At 43.5% G+C, this 24,170-nt stretch overlaps 1 protein-coding gene across 1 annotated transcript in view; it reads right to left on the bottom strand.

Annotated features, from left to right (window-relative positions):
• Positions 1-2,932: 2,932 nt before the first annotated feature.
• The window catches only part of EXT1 (exostosin glycosyltransferase 1), a 269,259-nt gene continuing 248,021 nt past the window's right edge, over positions 2,933-24,170 (bottom strand). Inside the window, exons 5-11 of the mRNA XM_077809861.1 lie at positions 19,403-19,535; positions 17,378-17,496; positions 16,321-16,416; positions 13,097-13,186; positions 8,191-8,351; positions 6,880-7,051; positions 2,933-3,400 (exon numbers count right to left, since the gene is read on the bottom strand). Coding sequence (XP_077665987.1) covers positions 3,215-3,400; positions 6,880-7,051; positions 8,191-8,351; positions 13,097-13,186; positions 16,321-16,416; positions 17,378-17,496; positions 19,403-19,535 — 957 coding nt within the window. The 3' untranslated portion in view covers positions 2,933-3,214. The remainder of the gene's footprint in view (positions 3,401-6,879; positions 7,052-8,190; positions 8,352-13,096; positions 13,187-16,320; positions 16,417-17,377; positions 17,497-19,402; positions 19,536-24,170) is intronic.

The following is a 24,170-nucleotide window of genomic DNA, read 5'->3' as shown; positions in this document are numbered from 1 at the left end:
TTTTAGCACCTAAATAAGAGGCCTCAAGAAAGGAGACCCAATGGGAGCAGTTGGGTGATCAGCACTTCTGAAAATCAGGCCAACAGAGTTCGGTCTCTTGCTCCCTAAGTGCAAAAATTAGAGTAAGGAAAGTTCAAAAGACCTTGGCAGTGTCCTTTATGGGGTTTGGCTCAGACTTAAACAACAGCGCCAGGAACTTGAGAACTCTGCCCCTAACTCACTGTATTGTACTTGGTTATTGCGGTTCATATGGAAAGAAAGCCACTGGTTGGAATATCCCAACAGGAGATCACGTACTAACAAACAGTAACAGTATTGTGCACTTCTATATCTTTCTGCTGAGGAGCTTATATGTTTTGCTACAAACACTAATTAAACTTCATCACCCCTCCGGGAGATAAACATTACTATGTCAATTTTACAGCAGGGTAAACTGAGGCACACAGTGATTAAGTGATTTGACCACAGCCACATGAGGAATCAGTGGCTGAGTTAGGAATAGAACCCAGTAACTCTGACACAACCACCTTCACTCTTTCTCTGGCTTCGAGAACATGCTCTCTCCATCCCCTGTGTATCAACTGTCTAGACCAGGGGTTCTCACAAAATTTTTTTTGACGGCCTCAGAGTGCAGCCCAACTCTTTCTGGTAGCTGCTCTGGAAATTTTTCCTAAAATATTTAATTAACTTTACGAAAAAAATAAATAAATATGCACACATACATGTCCAAATCATTGCAATTTATTTATGTGGGTTTTTTTTTTTTTTTTTTTTTGCAGACTCAATAAAAATAACGTACAGTTGTCTCTATTCTTTACTGGAGCTAAACAGAATTGAAACACTAATAAGGTGCTTTGCACGTTCTTGTTTCTTTTCTTTTTTGGTTGCATTTTTTAAAAGAGTTGCTGGCTAGTAAGTCTGCTGCTGTGAAAAGTGATGCTAGCATATTAATATCACTTTGCACACCCTCCCAGCTAGCTGCTAAGTCTGCTGTGAAAAGTGATATTAACAAACATACAAGTATCACTTTTCACAGCAGACTTACTCAGCCCTGGCAAGCCAGGGGCCAAAGTAAGCCCTGGATAGGGAGGTGGATAGGGAGGCAAGCAGGCCAGGGGCAATAAAGGGAATGGATGGGGGGCTGGCAGAGGCAGCAGGGGCCAGGGGCAATGGGGGGTGAGCCTAGGGCCGAAGCCTACTGCTGCACAGCCAAGGGCTGAGGCTGTAGCCCACTGTAGTACAGCCTGGGGGATAGAGCCTTGTGCCCTGCACCTGGGAAACGGGGCCTGAGGATGGACCACGGGGCAGAGATGAAGTATGAAGCCCCGTGCCTGAAGCCTGCTGCTCACCATCCCAAGGCTGAAGCCTGATCCCACAACCCGCCGCAGAAAGGTAGGGAACTCACTGGCTGCCTGCTCCTCCAGCATTTGTGTCCCCAGAGTGGGACAAGGCCCAGTCCCCTCTGGTGGCTCCGGGGGAAGGGCTGCTGCTTTCCCACCTCTCCTCCAATCACCACCCAGGAGTGTGGCCACAAGAAAAGTCCCTGGTGGCCACATTTGAAAAACACTGGTCTAGACACAAAGGAATGAGGTAAGCAATGCTCTGCAGTGGTTTTATCTGGGGCCAAAGTCACACCTTCTTGCTGAATACCCCAGAGACATCTCGTGGAAATATGTGACAGTTAAAACAATTTATAAAAGTGCTTCTTTATCCAGTAGATTGTGATCGCTTCTTTTTAGCTTAAAGATATACGTAACTAGTTCACACTATCGTGTAAATAACTGAAATGTTTCTGTTTGAAATGATAAAACCTTTTGAGAGTTATAAGGAGTACAGAAAAGTACCTGAAACTACCACATATATCTTTGGGCCAGATTCTACCTTGAGTTACCATGGGTTACATCTGGAGTAACTACTGCCATTGACAGGAATACTCCAGATGCCAACAGAACTCCAGGATGGAATCTGGCCACTTGCTTTCACTCTTACCACTACGAAATACCGAGACTGATTTGATTTTCTTCAGTGCAACTGGTTTCAGGCAAAGTCCTTGTAAGTCAAACCCTAGTCCAGAAAACACTCTTTTTTTCCTTTTAACATCAAACTACTACCTCTTCCTCCCATCCCCCTTCAAAACAAGGGGATTAAAATGGGAATGTTGATAGACCCTTAACTATTGTGACATAAATAGTGCCACCATGATACCTATTCCCCTGCACACAAGAAGAGCAACTCATGCAAACTGTAGCTTACCCATCACTGTAGCTGCTATATTTTCTTCTGCTCATAACAGGTATAAAATTAAAACAGAACTTCCAAACTCCTGCCACACCCTGATGAGAGGAGTCAGGATGATTTCTTAGAGTCACTCATAACTCAAATAGAACCTCCACCAATAAAAGGCATTGGCTTCCTCCCTTTGACTTCCATCCTATCTGTTGTGTTCTTTGTGCAAACCAGACAATTGACTAATAATTCCGAGGCAATCTTTTTCCCCATTTAAAAAATAGGGTTTAATTGTCTTTGTTTCCTAGAGGGAAGGATCTTAACTATGCTTCACTAAATGGACATTCTTCAGCTTTCCCTCTGTGCAATAGAATGGTTGATACATTTACTGTCATTGACTTGAGCAGTGAAAGAGAAAATTTAAAAAAAAAAGGGCAAAACAAAAAAAAAGGCATTAAGTGAAACAATGTTTAATTTCTGTCCTGTTTGTGCTTGATTTTTTTTCTTATTTTTTTTTAAACTGCTGCAATTTCTACCTGTGAGAGCTGAACTTTTAATTTTGCAATTCTCATTCGGTTTTCCCTGCAATGATATTAAAATGCTTGTAAGAAAGCAATGGCAGCTTCGAATGCTTGTAAGAAAGGAATGGCAACTTGGAAATATTCACACCCAACACCATTTTGATTAAAGAAAGAACTCTGTTTTTAATAGTTGTGGGTTTTTTTTGATCATTAAAAAAGTTTTAACCTGCATAGCAATCATTTCAAAAATAATTATTTAATGTTCCATAATGAAACTGTACACAACCTAGTCTTGAACGACAGAAACCTGTGAGGTGGTTTGAAGCAGTCCAGCACAATGATTCCTTGGAGCCACACAACTCTGCTTTCCACTTGCATGTGGTTTTGTCCTCGGTACAGTCTGGCTCCAAGTGTCCATGGATCTGCACTGGGCATGGAGAACAGTTCAGTCCCCTCAGCAGGGCTCCTCAAAGTCGTTCAATGTCTCGATATTTCTTCCTCAGGATGGAGACCTGATCTTTAAAGAGGACAGGGTCAAGCCTCATCTGAGAATGGATCAGCGGCATATAGCCAAACCAGCTGGCGAAAGTGTTCATGCAGCTCTGCCGCTGGGCAAAATGATCTGGGTCAGCCCAGCGAGAAGCCCTGGAAGTCTGAATGGAGAGAAAGGAAATGCTAAGTCATCATGTCAACAACGCTGTGTAAATGGCAGGAGACAAGGTGTTACCAAGGCTGTGCTGTGAGGTGATCTCAGCACCTCATCACCTGGCTCTAAAACCTCAACATAGGGCTGACATTTGGTAAGAAATAGATTCTTGGTATCTATATTTCAAGCCACATGGACCAAATTCTGACCTTAGTAACAGCTGGACAACTTATTATTACTTATTATTTGTATTGCAGTGGTGCCTAGGAGCCTGAGTCATGGACCAGGATCCCATTGTGCCAGGCACATTACAAACAGAAGAGAAAAACAGTCTCTGCCCCAAGGGGCTTACAGTCTAAGTGTAAGGCAAGATGGATACAGACAGATGGGGGAGTACAAGGAAATAATGAAACAATACTGGTCAACATGATAAGCACTGCGCAGGGCCGCCCAGAGGTGGGGGCAATTTGCCCCAGGCCCTGCAGGGGCCCCCAGGAGTATATAATATTCTATAGTATTGCAACCTTTTCTTATGGAAGGGCCAGTGGCATAGCCAGGTGGAGTGAACGGGGGAGCGATTGCAAAAAAGGCACCACCCACTGCGGCGCTTTTACTCACCCGGCGGCGTTTTTACTGACTGGGTGGTGCTCCGGGTCTTCGGCGGCGGGTCCTTCAGGGCCGCCAAATACACCCGGAGTGAGTGAAGGACGCATTGCCAAAATGCCGCCGAAGACCCAGAGCGCCGCTGGGTGAGTAAAATTTAAAAAGATGCTTAATTAACTAAAGGGCCCCTAAAATTGCTTTGCCTCAGGGCCCCTGAATCCTCTGGGCGGCCCTGGCACTGTGTGCCCTTGGCTTTGTGACTGTTAAAAGTCTTTTGGTTTATGATGATCATTAGGCTCGTTTAGAACAGAAATACCTCGGGATAAATCCTCTGAAATACGTCAAGACATATCCCTATTTCAACCCAATTCCCAGATTATTTAGAATCTCTCTATTTCAACCCAATTCCCAGATTATTTTTGATAGCGGACAATAAAACATTATTCCCCACGAAAAAAGCCATTTGGGGTGCAAATGTCAGAGCTAATTGTGCAACCTCCAAGCTATATTCTAACACATGTCATCAGTGGGCACACATGGCAGCTTAAGTAGCTAGAGTGTTCATGTAAGAGGTTCAAAACAGCCCAAGGCCCCCCAAACTAACAGCCCAATCCAAGTCTCACTGAGGTCTATGAGAGTTGGAGGAGGCCATAAAACGCCTAATTCTGGGAGTCGATGTTGGAGTCAATTTGAGCGGAGAATACTGAGCATCTCACAGGACTGAGCCCTAAGAGATGAACACTGTAACACCATTATAGTTTGTCAGGTCAAAAGTCCATTTTGAGGGCCCAGTCCTGCAGCCCTTATGCACGAGTAATTCCCACTGAGTCTGAGAGTTCAGTGGAACGTCTTAATGCAAAAACTCACTCAGGTGAGTCAGTGTCAGCATGATCAGGGCTTTAGAATATTGCCTACAAATAAACGGGCCCTACAGATGCTCAGAGAGCCTGGTGGATGGAGCCAGCACAATACACTTCGACAGAGAAGTAGAGGAAATAAACTGGAATCACAGAAATGATTACATTCCATCAGACCATGCTAATATAGCACTTTTCAAAATTAGTATGAAAGCCACATTTCATATTTACCTAAAATACTAATAACCTTACTTTCAGAGGTTCTGATCATCCACAACTCCCATTAAGGTCCATGGCAGCTATGGGTACTCAGCACCTCTGAAAATCAGGCCCTAAAAGCTTTGAGGGAGTTGTTATTCTCCATTGGGAAAATAATGCACCTCACCGTATGTAGGAACCCACTCGATCCAAAACAAGTCTTTGAAACAACAGACTATAAGTGTTCAGAAAGTGCCATTAAAATCTATTTTGTGCCATCTCTCGTATGTTTACTTTTGTGTGTACTGCAATTTTTTTTTAAACAGTGTAAACTCAAAGTTTGTTCATTAAATGTTAAAACTGCGATAGAGTCAGGAAAACTGGCCATTTTAACTCAAACAGTAGATTCTAATGTGCACTAATCCCAGACACTTGATTATACATAATCACAACAGGGCAGGCTAGGAAAAGTGTGCTCTGGCGGATTATAGAAGACGTCCAGCCATTAGCATTGAATTTCCATATGACTATTAATCGGTGTCACAACCTTAAGGTTCTGTTATGTTAATTTTTTATTTGTCTTTTCAAGGGATTACGAACATGGACCATTCAATTCCCTGTAGCTACAGGTACAGCTTGTTTTAGGAAGACAATTGTAACTCATTTTTCGTTTACATTACCATCTCCTGCAAAGGCAAGCCTGTGTGTAGTCTGAACTGAAGAGCCAAAGTACAGCTCTGTGGACCAGTGGAACTCAAATGGGTAGCGGAAGGTACCTTCTGAATGGTGCAGACGGAGGCATTTTGGCCATGTAAGGCCCTCTTCTGGGTGCTTCAGTGAACACACCAACCAGTGGTACCTGTGGCACCAGATCACTGAATTGTTAGTACTGTCAATTGGAGCCATCGTGATGCCCTCATCCAACTCCCATCTTTCTCTTTGGTGTGCAGTATCTATGGCACTGCTGGTCTCCTTTCTTCCCTACAACACAGCAGCAGCACTGGCCATGGGCTGCCTCCTGCACAGGTATGCTGGGGGCGCACTGTGTCCTCTACTCCCACGACTCACTTACGCAAGAACAGTAGAACGCCATGCTTGCCAAGTTTCTGTGTTATAAAAGGTATTCTTTTCAGGGGGCAGAATCCTTAACTAGTAGCTAGAAAAGGCAAATCTGCTCACTATGAAAACTAATTCTAAAATAAATAATTTGCCTAGGAACTACAGAGGCTACTGAGCATATTGTGTCAGCAGTGAGACAAATATAACACCATGTGGATGGTTCTTCCTTATCTCCTTAACGAAGCAACTTGAAATAAACATTTGAAAATAACAAATTACATCTGTTGTGACCCAGTTTAAGAACACTGCTCCAGTCACATTGAGAATGTGGTATTATTTTTAAATAGCACAGAGATTTCTCTGTACATTACATTAATTAATAATCATTAAAAAAAAAAACTTTTAGAACAGCACAATAGGCTTGCACCTAAACTATTAATTAGATAATTCTCTTAACTGAAATTCAGCTGTTATGGAATCTGTTGCATGAGTTTTACATCACCATGAATAAATAAAACAATATGGGAAAATGAGGGAGACAATGTTGCATTCCACAGGCAGATATTTGCTATCTCTATTGTTGGATTTTCCTTCGGTTCATTAAAAATATTCCCAGCTCCATTTATGATTTTAATCAAACAAGGAATCATGAAAAATTAAGCAGAATTTCATTCAGCCCAGAGGTTTCCTACAAAATGTGTCTGGTCTGGAAGCGAAAAGTGATTTTACCAAGACTACTCAAAGGATCAAACATGCTCTAGACACATACCTGCCCCATCATGGTCTCCTTATACTGTTTTTTCTGTGTTACTTTGATTGGAGGCAGTTTTGTCACAGCAGATACCAAAAAATTCATTAGAATGTCCTCACAATTGGCCAGTTGGTCCACCATATTCTTCAGGCTGGCAGGCAGGTAATGAGTGTACAGGTAGTGATAATATCTAGAAAGCCAACAACAGGGGCATTAATGCAAGTCTTTGCCTTACTGAGGCACATGGACACCACAGGATTTCAATCCCAGTTGAGGCCCTAACTCACTGTGTGACCAAGGGCACACCATGGGACCTTTGTTGCCTCAAACCATCAAACCAGAAAAGTGGGGAGGAAAAAGCAGGATGATACCATGAAACTAAGCTATTAGGGATACAAGAATTAAAAACTCCACTGGGCCTTTTACAATTAGTGGGAGAGAGATAGGGTTGACTTTAAATCTTAAGCAAGATAATGCAAGACTAGAATTCGGACTAGCCCATGTGCATTGTCGTAGCCAAGGTGGGTAACTGTAAGGAAGAGCATGCAGAGGCAAGAAAAATCAGCAGGTGTGGTTGGAGAGAAAATGGAATATGGCCTAATAAGGCCCTCACAACCGCAGTTCAGATGATTTTGTTGTGGACCTAAATAAATCTAGATCCCTCTTTAACCAGCGCCTACTTCCTCCTTTGTGGGGAGTGGATCAGATACAGCAGCATAATATGACTTTATTAAAGGCTAAGAGAGGCCTCCTATCTACCCTGCTCTACTGAAGTGTCACTGATGTGAATTCTCTCCAATATACTGTGCCTGAACTGCAAGGTGTCACGACACTAAAGATTCAAGTGTGGCTGGAAGAGTTAGCCATGACAGTCAGCTACCACAAACCCACAGTCAGTCGGGCAGCAATCTTCACTCCTCTGCACTACAAGCCATTTGGCCCAGGAGTTTAATAAATTTGGGGCTTCTTTGAAGGGCATAATTCCTGATATTAAAAAGAGCAGTTAGACTTCCTCAAAATACAAGTGACTTCAAAAGAGATCCAGGGAACACAGTTATGATTACCAGATCCCCAGAGCCAAACTAGGAATTTAAATCATTACCCTATAAACAGAGGAGAGCTCCATCTATTCTCTACCTATGTTTCCAATAGGACCCCCCCCCCCTTTTTTTTGGAGGGGAGACAAGAGTTCCTTTTTGGGGGGGTGGGAATGATAAGATTTTCATTCCGTCTTTTGGTCAGGAACAAATTTATTCACCACCTTTAATCAAATAAATAAATAAATAAAAATAAAATAATAATAAAGACAAAGATGCTTTGGTTTCTTACTTGTGGTAAATAGCAGCTCCTGTCAATACCATGGAATAGTCATTAGTCCATTTGGATGTATAGCCCCATCTCTCCTTAGTATTATCCCAAAAGTGACTGCGAGCGGGGTACCCTACAATCCTCTCCGGAAAACTCTGCCATACTGTAAAGGCAAAATCCACCTGCAGGCAAAGACACATGCCAAATGAATAATCAAACTGTTTCAGTAATTGTCAACAAAACAAAATATTATCTTGCCGCTAATTCATAATTCAAAATCTTCAAACTGTTGCAAAACATTAATTCGGTGTATTCATCAGTAAATTAAAGTGACTGCTTGACATTTTGCCCTATAATTATGCACATTTTAATTTTTTCTGTTAAAGAAACTCTAGAGCACTGCAGCATTACATTAACATTTTGCAGGCATGCCCTTTACAATTAAAACCTTTCCAAACAGAATGGTATGTGTGTGTGTGAATTTATACTTCTATGCCAGGGATGGCCAAACTTACTGCATACGACAATCTTCAGAAGTTCGAGAGCCAGGGCGCCACTGCCAGGCCTCGGGGCTTCAGCCCTGCAGCAAGGTGGTGGGGCTGAGGGCTTTTGCCCTGCAGAGTCAGGGCGTCTCAGGGCTTCAGACCTGTGGGGCGCACCTGCCGGGGCTCTGGGCTTCAGCCCCACGACCCCTGGCAGGCACCTTCTGTGGCGCTGAAGTCCCAAGACCCCCCTCCCTGCTGGTATAAGTGCTGGAACTAGGAGTTTGGGGAGTGCTACCCCACCCCCTGCTTGAAGTGGTTTCAATTATATACAGGGTTTATAGTTTGGTTTAATGACTCTCAGCAGCCTCACTATAAAAATTATTCCAGCGCCCCTGCCTGCTGGGCAGAAGGCTCCCATCCCCTCCACCCCACTGCAGGGCAAAAGCTCCTTGTCCCACCATGCCGCTGCAGGGCAGAAGCCCCGAGCTCCCGCAAACAGTCTGGTAGGCCGAGAATGGGGAGAGTATGGAAGGCGTCAAGAGACCACTTTAACTGTAAAAGAGCCGCATGCAGCTCACGAGCCACAGCTTGGCCACCCCTGTTCTATTCTATAGCATATCCCCTCATCCTGCACCTTTAAGCAGCTCATCTATACTCTGCGCATGAATTCAATGTTATCAGCCCGAAGCATTTTAAAATCATACTTCAGGTCCTCCAAACACAATGAGATTCGCTCAAAAATCATGGTGGTTTTTATTTTAAATAATAAATGTTGGGTTCTATCTATTTTCCTTCTGGCTTTTCAGCTTTTACGATATACTTGCATCATGTTTTTAAGTTTTTCTTTGCAGCCATGAGGGGCAGAAACTTACTAAAAATGGATGAGATTCTCATGCAGTTAACATGACTCCAGGAACTGGGGCTTTATGAAACATACTTTATCAGCAGCTTCATGATAAAATTGTGAGAGCTGGCAACATTGCTAATTTCTCTTTAATATCCCAACCTCTGAGCACAAAAAAGGGGTTGCAGGAGTTCGGGAAGCCCATCAAGAAGAAGAAGGGGAGCAAAAACCAACTATAAATACCGAGGCCAAAACCATGCAAAGCTACTGAGAGCTACACCTCAGTTCCACACTGATACCTGAACTTCAGCCTAGACCAAGGGTGGGCAAACTTTTTGGCCGGAGGGTCACATCTGGGTGGGGAAATTGCATGCAGGGCCCATGAATGTAGGGCTGGGGTAGGGGGTTGGGGTGCAGAGGAAGGGACTCAGGGCAGGGGGTTGGGTGCAGGAGGGGTGCGGCAGAGGGTTCAGGGAGGGGGGTTGGGGTACGGGGTGTAGGTAGGGTTCGGGGTGCGGGCCCTGACCTGGCACCACTTACCTTGAGTCGCTCCAGGGTGGCAGCAGCACACAGCATGACCCTGCTGCCCCTTGCCTGCGGATACCTCCCCCGAAGCTCCCATTGGCCGTGGTTCCCCATTCCTGGCCACTGGGAGCTACGGGGGGTAGTGCCTGCAGGCGAGGGTAGCACGCAGAGCTCTCTGCCCCCCAATCTTCCCCCCCGGGGCCGCAGGGACGTGGTTTTGGCCGCTTCCGGGAGCGGCACAGGGCCAGGGCAGGCAGGGAGTGTGCTTTAGCCCCATGGCACCATGGGGGTGGCAATCCCGCGGGCCGGATCCAAAGCCCTGAGAGGCCAGTTTGCCCACCCCTGACCAAGACTCAGACAAAACTTTGCTCAAAAATCCTCTCAATGAACCTTTCAGCAAACATGACCAGAGTTTCACGTTTGTGCTGTTAAGGAGTCACAGATATTTCATCTTTAACACAGTAACACTTCTCTTACAACAGTTACATTTCCTTGTAATTATTGCCAGAGCTTTTTCATTTACAAATTATTGTGTGAAAGAGAAGAGACACAAACGTATTGGTACATGCAGTTAGAGGCATAATCTATTCTTTCATGTTGTTTGCAGGAACTTGAATCAAATGGAAAGCCAACGCAGCTAAAGTAGTTAATTTTTGTGATAATGATTTGGATGAGATCTGAACTAACACATCAAAGTACTAACGTTGATCTTAAGGCCCTTTCCTGTAAAACCTGACATCTGTTTTCTTTAGATGAGTTTGAGAATCTCAGGTTAAGAAAAACAAAAATAAACCATCTACAAGTACCGACTACTACTACTAACCCAGCTCATGTCCTCGCTCATGTATTGTTTTAATATCTGTCCTTGTAATAGACAGAAGCATTAAAACAAGCTGAGCTCCCTAGGAGAAGATGAGCCACAGTTTATCCCCTTAAAACACTCCTTGTCCTAGATAATTTTAAGCAGCATTACCACTCAGCTGATCAGCGGGAAAAGCAACGAGTCACTTCAATCCCCGTATCATTCCCAACCCATACTGATTTCTAATTGCTTCCCATACAAATATCCCTCCAAGCAGCACTTTTGGGCTGCTACCCTTGGAAATGAAAACAATAGACATTACGCTTCATTTCATTATGAACGAAAAACCTTTATTAACACTAGAGCTGAGCAAAGAGTGGAGAACGTGTTTGGTGCATATTCATTCACACTTGAAATGTCAGCTTGACCGTGCTTGGGAATTTTTTTGTTTGCTTTCCCTAGGATGAACACTTGTGAAAAGTGGATTTTAAGTGCAAATGTTAGCTGAAAGGGAATTCTGAACTCAACAATTCAACTACGTTTGAAATGCAGTTTAGGTTTATTTACATCAGCCATCCAGTCAGGGAACAGAAGCAATATCAAGGCCCTGGTCCAAAAAAGAAAACTATGTAGTAAGTCCCTGCCCCCACGTGCAGTCCCACTGAAGTGGATGGGGTTCTACCTAGGCTCAGAGGCCTGCCCACATATTTCCCATTGCAGGATGAGGGCCCAACTGATGTACGGCACTAACACACACAGACAGACACACACTATTTTGAATATTTGCAGCAAATTACTCAGAGCAGTGAAAATGCTACGAAGAAATTCACAATTCATTTCACAAAACAAACAAACATTAAAATTCTGCCACCTCTTTAACATAAAAAGGGGCCAAATTCAGTGAAAAAAAAGTTGCCCATTATTTGCTTTGTGTAACCAAAAAAAGGGTGTAATGACTAAGATTACAACCACTAAAATGGGTGTGTGTGGTGGGGGGAAATGATGGGAATAACAAAGTGGGCTCCTGTAGTACCTTGCAGGAGACTCTGGGTAAAATCCTGGCCCCAAACAAAATCAAAGTTTTGCCATTGACTTCAACAGGGCTGGGATTTCACTTTGTCTTGAGCAAGAATCTTGAGCCACGGGCCAGTGCAAGGAGTCTTCCTTGGAGAACTCTGGACTTTGCCCATGTTGTCTCACAGAGGCTGCGTTCTTCCCAATCTGGCAGGAATGGCCCAGGTGTGGCCTGAGGGCCAATGCTGCCCTCTTCTACAATACAGAGTGCAGCACATGGGGACTACCGTGGATCAGCTGAAGGGCTGAATGCTGGGACTAGTAGTTCCATACTGGCAAGGAGAGTCTCTGAGGTAAATTATGTGTGGTCTTAGGGCTTATAGCAAGCTGCCAATGCAATACTCAGTCTGGCAAAACTTGGGCATACCTGCCCTAATGTAAGGTGTAATGGGATCATCTAAAGGGCTACGACTATTGACAATAGTAAGAGCAGCATTGTGGGGCGAAGTGGGGAGAAAGAAATGGTTCTGGATATGATGAAGGAGGGGGAAAGGAATAGAAGACTGAGAAGAAAATCAAGTCTCTAAGCTTTTCAATAGCCACCATTAATAATGTATTTCCTATGTATTGTGCTTCTATATAAACAGTCATTAGTCTCCTCTGTGGTTTTCAGGACAAGGTTCCAGAAATCAATACTCATCCCAGTTGTAAAAATTGGTTTTTTACAGAATCTTTCCTTTCTCTCCTTTTTTTTTTTTTTAGTGCAATCTTGCTTTGGGCACAAATGCCGGAATGTCTCAACCATCATGTATCTCTAGCTCTACGGTACAGTGATACTGTTAGCGCATTGTGTGTGTGGAGGAGAAAATCAAAACACTTGTACCCAGGCAGAAATACTGCCTTTGAAGCAGAAATAATGTCCCATCGTTGAAGCTAATGTGTGGGAAAGGGAGGAACCACGATCAGCACAGCGGAAAGGTAATGCTAAAACAGACTGCTGTTAGCTGTCCACACCTGCCTATGTTACTAAAATGATAAAGAAGGGAAGAACCACATGCTAACGATGCCAATTAACCATGAAAAAATCCTCTCCTGCTGGCAGGTGGCGGCAAGATTTTTGAGACAAATGCAATACATTAAGCCTGGGGTGTGAGCGGGAAATATTATAAAGACACACACTCTGGCAAACAGGTCCAAAGAACAAGGGTGGGCATCAGGCTGGAAAAGCCAGAGAGATTTCAAGAGGATGGGTCTTACCTCGGTGGTTGAAAGCACGGTGTCCTCGTCAAGGCTTAGCACAGCATCTGTGACTATGTTGTCATAAGGTAGGAAGCGACTGCTCATAACCTGTGGGTTTCAAAGAGAGAGGGGAGAGGGAAATAACTTGAGACACTCATTTCCAAGGGAAGGGGAAAATAACCCTTCTGCATATTCTATTTTAGTCTTCATTCTTATTTCGTCTGTGGCACATCGTACATCTTTATCTGATAGGAAGGATTTCTCAGCTCAAGGGTGAAAGGCTGTCATTTTCCATCAGCCCAGCAGTCAGCTTATACCTTGTACCTGAGGAATTAATTTCTGAGCAGATCTGTCTCTCTTGAGCAGGCTGCCTTCCTCCAAAACCCAGACTGTAACTGCATCTGCTGAGAATTAGACAGATGTAGGGTTCTTCATGGCTGACACCTGTCTGGCAGCTAGAGTTGTCCCTCACCTCCCCCTCTCTCCCACTCCATTCCACTCTAAAATGAAGTGCTCAGAGAGACCTTGCACCTTTGATAGAGCCATTCTGTTGGCAAGCTAATGACCCCACCTTGCATCCCAGACCTTGTCTACACACAAAAGTTGTACAGATTTAACTGTAATGGTATAGTTGAAGTGGTATGACCCTCCATGTGTGGATGCAATTATACTGGTATAAAAGTGTTTATACAGGTATAGCTATTCCTGTATGGGAAGGAGAATAAGCTATAGAGGTAATAAGGCATTTTTATACGGGTATAACTGCATCCACAGTAGGCATTATACTGGTATAAAATTGGTGTGTAGATCATGTTTTTATGCTAACCTGGGATATGTCTCAGTGTAATGGGAACTAGATGCGAGAGGAGGAAAAAAGAAGATGACAACAAAAAAGGGGAATCTATTTAGGTAATTTTTGGTCTGCATTACCAATGAGATCTAAGCTTCTTTTGAGTACTGAAAAATGGATATAAGAACACTACACACGCATTCTCTCTCCCCGGCTCCTTTTCCAGCCTGTAGGAAAAATTGCTTGATTAGTTTATAGACTGTGTGTGTGTGTGTGTGAGAAAGAGAGAGAGAGGGTATATTGTATGTGCCTAACTCTAACAAATACCCGCGGGGCCTGTCTCTTTATTATACTTTGGCAACACTTGTACAGCTTGTCATGCCAATAAAGCATTATTGAGCCGCATGGTGTGTGAAGAAATCATTGAGTAAAAACTAAGATGAAGAAATGAGTTTTGCACTTAGCTGTGAAAGCTGATAGTGAGCTCATGTGGAAGTGAGTTCCACAGTCCTGGGCTAGTTCCTGTGAAAGCTCTGTCTTCTACACAACTGTCACTGTTTGGGTGGAACTTAGCTGTCATTGAGGTCATGATTGCGGAGGAAAGGACAGTCTGATAGGTAGCCATAGTTATTCCTGTGGAGGGCTATCAATAACAGAACAGAGTTCAAATTTGGCTCTGTGTTCAGAGGAAAACCAGTACAGAAAGTAAAAGAGAGAAGATTGGTTTCCGTAGAGGATTTCTAATTGGCACTAATATATGAAGAAAAATAATTCAATCGGGGAAGAGGGGAACGACAATCCCATGCAATTAAATATTTACACTGTTCGTATAGTGAAAGAACAGAAGAAGTCAGGAAATCAGAGTTCTGTTTCTGACTCTTTTACACACTTACTATGTGAGCTTGGACTAGCCACTAATTTTTATCTGTATCCAAGATGAGCCAGCTGTAAAATGGGTGCAATAATGCTTCTCTGTTTCACAGTAGTGTTATGAGGCTTAAAGTGCTTTGGGATCCTTGGATGGAAGGTCCTAGAGAAATGCCAACTATGAAAATTAAGTCCTTTGTTAGACCTTTGGAGTGCATGGAGCAGCTCAGCAAGACTTGTGAAAACAAAAAGCTTTTCTGTTTCAGAAGCCATTTGGTACGTGATGTGATATTAGAAAGGAGAGACTGTCCACCATAAACACATTTTTGGGAACTTAGGAGATAGGTTTGTAAATTAAACAGCTCCCAGGACAGTTTCTTCATATGCTTAGAACTGGCCTGGGTGGTCTCCCCAAACCCCACCCCCCAGCCCCAGGCAATTCACAAAGTATGAAAATAGAGGGGAAAAGTCCATAATGTTTGCAATGCTCAGAAATCCCCAAGCAGCAGCAGCCTCTCTTAGCCATGCAGCAATTCTCTCGACCCTGTTTACATGTCCGGTGACTAAGGCAGAATTATTAGCTGTCAGCTTAGCAGTGCCCTGACTTTCCCCTTGTTAAGCCTACTGGGGAAAAGAGCGAAGACAAGGCATAAAAATTCACAATAGGATTTTACACCCAAAGCAGCTAAAACGTCCCACTGTGAATTCAGGGGAAGAGAAAGATGATAAAAATAACAGACTGGCCCAACTTGGATGCCTCGGCTCTGACTTCCAGCATTGGCATTAGAGAGAGATGATGAAGAATGGGCCTGATTCTCTACTCCATGCCAATGCTCTGGGTGTATCATTGGCATGAGTGCAAAGCAGGCACAAAATGCCACTATTCTCACTTGGTAACATTTTACTCCCACTTTGCACTTGCGCCTGTGACTACGCACAGGGGAGGGCATCAGAGTACCTGGCCCAATGGCAGAATTTTTTTTCTCTCCCCCTTTGCTGTCTTCTCTTGACCAGTCAACTGTGCTTGGATCCCACTCGGTTCCCAGGCTGTGCATATCTCCCCACCCTCTCCTTGTGAGCACCCTAATGTCCTTGTTGACAGCCATACAAGCCATAAAAGCAGCTATTTCTCACAAGTTGCTGGAGAACACACTTGCCAATTTCTCTGGGAGCCTAATTTCCAAATCTGAACACAGATGAAGGGTCCTCAAATCCTGCGTCAGGACGCTCAGACTAGCATTTGGGAGCATTATTAATTTAATGCTCCTGCCTGCTGACAGGCATGCAAGATTAGCACCTCCTCTCTAGGTGGCCACATTTGAAAATTCAGTCCCTTATGCCATTCTCAGACTAGCAGTATTGATTGCCACCTTGATCAACAGCTGACATGTGATGAAAGGACAAAATTTCACGCACTGAACTTTCGTTAGAATGATGAGTCTGCAATCAGATTGGTACAAAAGGCAGTGGTAAAGGAAGGGGCATCACCCACCTGCCACCACTAAACATTCGCCAGCTGGAGAAGTAAGTACCCAGTCCCATTGCACTATGCTTGCAATCTTTGACAGTTATTCTCTCCACCTACCTTGCTTTCCCCTTCGATGACTATGACAGGCACAGGAGTGGCAGGCCAGCGGTGTTTGGCTGGGAGGGGTTTATCACAATTCCATAAAACAATGATCTGAAAGGAAGATTGACCTATGGTGTTAGACACACATTGGTATACTTATGCCTGTAGCATTCAAGCCTGGAGGACCCTGAGCACCAAATGGATTCAATTTAGGACAGTGGTTCTCAAACTTTTGAACTGGTGACCCCTTTCACATAGAAAGCCTCTGAGTGTGACCCCCCGCTTATAAATTAAAAACACTTTTTTATATGTTTAACACCATTATAAATGCTGGAGGCAAAGCGGGGTTTAGGGTGGAGGCTGACAGCTCGTGCCCCTCCCCCCATGTAATAACCTCATGACCCCCTGAGGGGTCCCGACCCCCAGTTTGAGAACCCCTGGTTTAGGAGTTTCAAAAAAGGCAACATGATCAAATTAATATCAAGTTGGTATAAAAATAACATCCCCCAGCTACTCACCCACCCTGACAATAAATTCTACATCCCCTCAATCAAACACCATCTGAACAGAAAACCAGAGAGTCTCTAGCCTCACTCAGAAGGGTGTCACTGGTTTACTTGGGCACTTGTTAAAGGCTAAAACACTCATGGACTCTTCGAAGTAGAGGGCAGTCCTACTGCCTTCTTGAGATAGTATCACCGGGCAGTGAGAAGTCCAAATGCTACTGAGATAAAGGGAGGTAAGGCAGACAATAAGCCTTTAGGCCTATTGACTTTTTTGTTATTTACATCATATATACCCTAGTCTTAAAGCAAAGCTGTTATTTTACCTTTCTTCCCAAAATAAATCAGAGTTGTGATCATCTGTTTTCCACTTTTATTAAAGTTCAGAGTTTTTATTCCCCACACATGCTGGTTAAGGTCTCTGCGATCTCAGAGACAATGAGGATCAAAGTTTAAAACAGCAAATTTGAAACGAGAAGGCGGAGTGACAAGACCTGAAGTCAGTGGGGTTTTTGTTTGTGTGATGGCTTTGGCTCAAAAGTGATTGACAGTCAAACAGCAGGGCTCACCTGTGCACAGTACTGGGACTTGGCTACAGCAACCAGGAGTTTCAGCACAGGCTGAGATTGGGAAACCAAGGGAGTTACTGCATGGATAACGGCAGTGAACTTGGAGGGGGGCTTGAGACCTAAAATGAAAAATGGATGCAAGTTGAATATAGACCAAGTTGCCTTGTGTAGTATAAATCAAAGAATCAGAGACGGAAAAAGACCATTTAAGAACAAAGGAAATACCATGTTGGATCAGACCATCTATCTCATCCAGTATCCTGTCGCTACAGTACCAGATGCTCCAGAAGAGGGTGCACTCCTTTGCATAAAACTTCCTAGCTCTCTGAAAGCACTGTCTATATTACAACCACTGCTTTGATATCTTTTCCTCTGATTCCCTCCTGGATGTCCTGCAATCTGGGTTTCTCCCCTTTTGCTCCACAGAAATTACCCTTGCCAAGTTCATCAGTTAAGTTCTCCTGGCCAAGCCTAAGGGCTTCTTCCCTCATCTTCATGCTTCCTGATTTCTCTGTTGACACTGATACGACTCATCACCCCCTCCCCCTTCAACTTCCTGACAGACGCTGGCTTCTTGGTGCTCTCTTCCTTCCTCTCCAATAGCTCCATCAACATCTCCAATGGTGCTTCTTTCTCCCCTCTGTTTCAGCATCTCTCAAAGTCACGTCCTTTGTCCTCTCCTTTTTCCTCTACATCCTTCCCAAGGGCGACTTCATCCACACACAGAGCTTCAACTATCATCTCTGAGTTGATGACTAACTATTCTGCCTGCCCACTGAAGAACAATCCCCCCTCCATCCATACTTGTGAGCCTGCAAGTCTCTGTGATATATGATTCCAGTCATCCTTCCACCAGCTCATATACTTCCTCCCTTCACTACTGCTGCAAATACCATTCTCCTTCCACCTCACCCAGGCCCACAACCTTGGTGGCACAGTCATCTTTCTCCTCTCTAATTGGAAGTGTTGTTGAATCCTCTTAGTTCTTCTTCCACAACAACTCAACGTCCAACTTTTCCTTTTACACTGTAACAGTGGTTCTTTGAGCAGCCTGTCACACCTTTGCTGCTGGCACCAGAACTGGAACCCTGGTAAGCAGTGACTGTTGAGGCTGCAGGCATGTTCCCTTGCAGAATTCAACATTCAGTCTTTGCATAAAGGAGCCAATGATCAAACTTTCTCAGTTCCTCCCACTCAATCAGAATCCATACAGAGACTCTAAAGAAGTAAGGCTGGATCTATATTGACAAGCAACTCAGAGAACCACCATTCTTTGTGAATAACTTCTGTTGTCTCCAAGTATTGTCAAGCTGAGCTAAGCAACGAATGCAAACCAGTGTTGCCATGAAGTTGCCAGCTACTGATCTGCAACATAATGATAACCAGAAAGTGCAGGGAGGACATGGATTTGTTACAATATTCTTTGTAAGTGGCAGCTATTGGAGGGGTGACATGATATCCTGTATTTATGCAGGTCAGTCAATGACATTCCATCTAGCAGGGGGCAGTGTTTTGGGGCAGTGGTTCTCAAGCAGGGGTAGGTATATCCCTGGGGGTACACAGAGGTCTTCTGGGGGTAACTAGTTTTACAACAGGCCATGTAAAAAGCACTAGTGAAGTACAAACTAAAATTTCATAGACAATGACTTGTTTATTCTGCTGTATATACTATACAATGAAAGGTAAGTACAATATTTATATTCCAATTGCATTTATTTTATAAGTATATGGTAAAATGAGAATGTAAACAATTTTTCAGTAATAGGGGCTGTGACACTTCTGTATTTTTATGTCTGATTTTTAAGCAAGTAATTTTTAAGTGAGGTGAAACTTGGGGTATGCAAGACAAATTAGACTCCCGAAAGGGATACAGTAGTCTGGAAAGGTTGAAAGCCACTGTTTTGGACGACAGGATAAACAAGAATACCATTAACTAGACATTTCTGGTGAGCCACTTACAACACACCATCCAGAAATCAACAATACCCCAATATGTGTGAGGTCCAGAAGCAAGGATTCACTCACCTAGATTAGCATAGTAGTAAGGAAAATCTCCCAGATACGAGGAATACTGTGGCAATACGAATAACCCTCCAGGATGTTTGTTCCATATTAAACTGTTACGTGATATGTGCTTAAATATTCTGTCCTGAATAATCTGGAAAATAAGAAAGGTAGTGATTTGTAAATAGGTTGTAATGGCCATTGGTAGAGTCTTCAGCAACTCTGACAGACTGCAATCGCTACACATTTTGTAGAAAGCAGCGAGACACAAATTACTTGGCATTCCTGTTTAATCTCTTTTAAAAACGACACTGAACCTATACACTTGTGCACATTCTCGGCAGTTTGAGGCCTTGGATAACAGTATTCAAACTATCTCATTAGTCTCTGCGGACATAGGGATCTCGCAATTCATTAGATTCTGCATTTAAAGTGAAATATTTTTCCATCTAAAATCACTTGTCAGTTGCAAGCCTGATTAGTTCATTCTAGAGTTTACCATCCATGACTTGCATAAAATAATTAGTCAAGAATGGAATTACAACAGATGGATGTTATTTTGAGATAATGAAAACTTTTAAATACACAAAGACAGACTTCCAAGCCAAACAGGCTGGGCTGATATTTTTCCCTTTACTTTATAATAAAGTTATTATGTGACAAAGTGACTAATTATATCAGATCCCATACACATTTTACAGATAACTGTCCGCCACGGTGTGGTTCCAAAAGTTCCGATTTCATCCAGCATGGAAAGAAATTTGGGCAACTACTAGTGCAAGCTTTTTGGAGCAGGGAAAAGATGTGTGTCTTTAAAAGGGCCATTAGATGATCTAGTCTTACTTCCTGTGTAACACAGTCTATAGAATAACATTAACAGTGCGATATGTTTGCGATGATAAAACTAATCCTATATACTCAAGGTGTAGGCACACAAAATTTGAAAGCAAAGTCTACCTGTGTAGGAAGAGCTATTGATTGAGTTAGCTGTAGAGGTAAGGAGCCTCCAAGAGCATGAGGGTAATGTGACATTAGGGTGATACAGCATGTGAATGAAGGCTGTCCCAAATGGTCATTTCCTAAAATTTGTGATTACATGGGAAATTCACAGGGACAATCTTAACATCAAACCAGCAGCACTTTTCACGTAAGAACAGAGGACTCAAGGCTGTGATGTTATACTCTCAAGTGCATCTCTACCTATTTCTGTTAATAGATATAAAGTTACATGCTTCAGCCATGGGTGTTTTGTGTGGGAAGGTGGGGGAAAGGCAGTGACTGCCTTCTCCCCTCCTTTAATTTATGCCAATGAACATAGCAAGAAACTAGACAATGCAGAGAGAAACGAGAAAATGCACATCTTCTACCATCTGATGAAGAACTAGATGAACTAGCTCCTCTGGCCCTCCCCCGTCCCATTTTCTCAGAACTGATACATAAATAGATAAGTAGTAGTCTGCAGGTTTATATGATGAGTAGGTATTCATAGACTGTACAATTTTCCACTGCTCTGGTAGCCGACAATGCCTCAGGGGAAACACATGGCTCACATTTGATGATCTTTCCATGTACACAAAGCAAAAAATAGTTTAATCTTGAAACAAACGTCTGATGTCATGCAACATATGCAACCTTTATTGCTTGTGAGGCATACAAATCTCACTGATACTGTTACTCCATAGGCTAGGAAGCCAACCTGTGGAATAACTCACATTTAACGGAGGGCAGATTAATGTATGGCACTTCTGGCAAATACAAGAATCCTTGCAGCCTACAAGAATGATGTGGAGAAAAGAAAACTCGAAGGAAAGGAAATAGAAAAGGAGGAAAGGAATCCATAAAGAGCTAAATCAATTCAAATACAAAAAGCATATGGTAATTTGCTAAATGTCTTGCAAAGATTTCTAAATACCGGCACCAGCTTTTGAGGCTCTCTGGTGATTGTGGAACACGGGCAGTTTTATAATGAGGAGGTTAGGCACTCCGGCTGGATAGAATCATAGAATCATAGAATATCAGGGTTGGAAGGGACCTCAGGAGGTCATCTAGTCCAACCCCCTGCTCAAAGCAGGACTGATCCCCGACTAAATCATCCCAGTCAGGGCTTTGTCAAGCCTGACCTTAAAAACTTCTAGGGAAGGAGATTCCACCACCTCCCTAGGTAACGCATTCCAGTGTTTCACCACCCTCCTAGTGAAAAAGGTTTTCCTAATATCCAACCTAAATCTCCTCCACTGCAACTTCAGACCATTACTCCTTGTTCTGTCATCTGCTACCACTGAGAACAGTCTAGAGCCATCCTCTTTGGAACCCCCTTTCAGGTAGTTGAAAGCAGCTATCAAATCCCCCCTCGTTCTTCTCTTCTGAAGACTAAACATCCCCAGTTCCCTCAGCCTCTCCTCATAACTCGTGCGTTCCAGTCCCCTAATCATTTTTGTTGCCCTCCGCTGGACTCTTTCCAATTTTTCCACATCCTTCTTGTAGTGTGGGGCCCAAAACTGGACACAGTACTCCAGATGAGGCCTCACCAATGTCGAATAGAGGGGAACGATCACGTCCCTCGATCTGCTGGCAATGCCCCTACTTATACATCTCAAAATGCCATTGGCCTTCTTGGCAACAAGGGCATACTGTTGACTCATATCCAACTTCTCGTCCACTGTAACCCCTAGGTCCTTTTCTGCAGAACTGCTGCCGAGCCATTCGGTCTCTAGTCTGTAGCGGTGCATGGGGTTCTTCCGTCCTAAGTGCAGGACTCTGCACTTGTCCTTGTTGAACCTCATCAGATTTCTTTTGGCCCAATCCTCCAATTTGTCTAGGTCCCTCTGTATCCTATCCCTACCTGTCATGTCTACATGGAATATGTTGCTGGCACAATATTTTGGCCCCCGCATCCCCAGATTATTCTGTCTTATACAGGTTCATCGCTGTAGTGTCTGAGTGCCTTCCAGTAGTGCACTAAATGTCTGTCACATGTGGTTATTCCCTCTCACTTCTCCTATTCCCAGGGGAGAACTGTGTAAGCTGTGTAGGGCTGGTTTCTGTTTCTTAAATTTCTATGCGGCTCTGTGTTGCAATTGGAGAAGGGAGGTTGAAGAAGTGCACCTTGCACTTGGAGCAGAGGATGAGGAGTTTTGCAATAGTCCTTCCTCCCATCCCCCCATGGTGTCAGCCCAGCCCCAGAGAAAGCTGTCACCTGCACAGCCAAGCTTTGCCCTCGAGGCACAAAGGTCCATGGCACTCCAGAGCCATGCAGTTAGTCACCAAGGGTTTCATCCTGGAGCTTTTGGTGATGATATGAGGGTTGGAGGCCATTGAACATCCTGAAGATAAGACCTTCACAACTTTGAACTTGAGTTGATATTCTACAGGAAGCCAGTATAGAGAGCAGTGGACAGGTCTCATGTGCTCATGGTAGCCCGTGTTGCTGAGGAGACATGCTGCAGCATTCTATACCCTTTGAAATTTCCTAAGGGCTGATGGCTTCATGCCCAGATATATCGCACTGCTGTAGTCCAGACAGGAGGTGACTAAATGATATGTAGGATCATCAAGATATTGCAATACTACGGCATTATAGTTAGAGACTGAAAGTAACTACCAGAATAAATCTATTCCCTCTCCAACTATATGATTTACTCTCCCCACATCAAATTTTAAGCAGAGGACACATTTGATCTTACCAACTTCCGACACCTAAATAAAAAACAAACCTTTTATTTTCTCTCTTTCGGAAAGAAAACAATTCAGGCTTTTCTGGTGATTGTTGGACTCTGGAACAAGCACCTGAGCATGCATGTTATTTTCCACTGAACAGAATTATTGTTAATTTGCCTTCTCTACATAGAAGTGGTTCTGTGAGATTGCTTATCCTGGATTCAAAAAACAAAAGGTACGATATGCCTCACTTGGTTTCATTAAATTAAAACCTTGCAGCTCCTGCCCTGTTCTATCCTCAGAGTCTTCCTTGCTCAAGCTTCTTAGCTGGTATCTTCCAAATCCTAGCTACAATTGTTACTAACCATCCCTTAGTCAACTGACAACTATGGCCACATTATTGAAGATGTTTCAGTTCAGCCCTAAAGTTGCACTCGAGGGCCTTGCGGACAGATTCTGTAAATGAAACAAAGGGAGCTGGGGATACCCCAATTGCAGGAGAGATCACAGTGAGTAAAGAACCAGTGTATACTTCCTTCTCCACAACCCTCACTGGTGTAAGGAGAAAGAATGGCTGGAGTACAGTGGGCTCTGGCTGTCCACAGCTGGACTCCTATGCATAATTTGGGCTTTCTTCTGTATGTCACCTTCTATCTCTCCTTGGAAATGCACACATTTGATAAGTCTCAGGTGACTTACAAGCTGCCACTTCCAGAACAAGACACCTGTGAACGGGCATCAAAACATTAAGGGGGAATTGGAGAAAGGGGGCTTTTCAATTATATTTTTTCCAGAATGAGTTCTAATAAGGTCCTTTAAAGGACCACATTCACTATGAATGACAGGAATACTGATTCATTAGCCATAAGAAACTTGAGAAACTGTGATGGCACAAGACAACTTTTCCATGTGTCGGATGGCTCCTATTTGTCACCATGTCAGTTTTCTTATGTGGATTCAAATAATGAAGAAAATATTTCCTTAGGGGAGAAAAGTTATCAAGCTGCTGAAGGTTTTTCCAGTGACCAATCACATGTCACGAAAGCCAAGGTCACACATATAACAGCTCAGCACGGAGTGTGGCAGACATATTAAGGAACATCTCTGCTCTGACTAATATCTGAGAATTGTT

Source organism: Eretmochelys imbricata, chromosome 2 (assembly GCF_965152235.1).
Source record: "Eretmochelys imbricata isolate rEreImb1 chromosome 2, rEreImb1.hap1, whole genome shotgun sequence".
Taxonomy (NCBI): Eukaryota; Metazoa; Chordata; order Testudines; family Cheloniidae; genus Eretmochelys; species Eretmochelys imbricata.
Note: the sequence above shows the minus strand (reverse complement) of the source record. Positions and strands in the feature narration are given on the sequence as shown.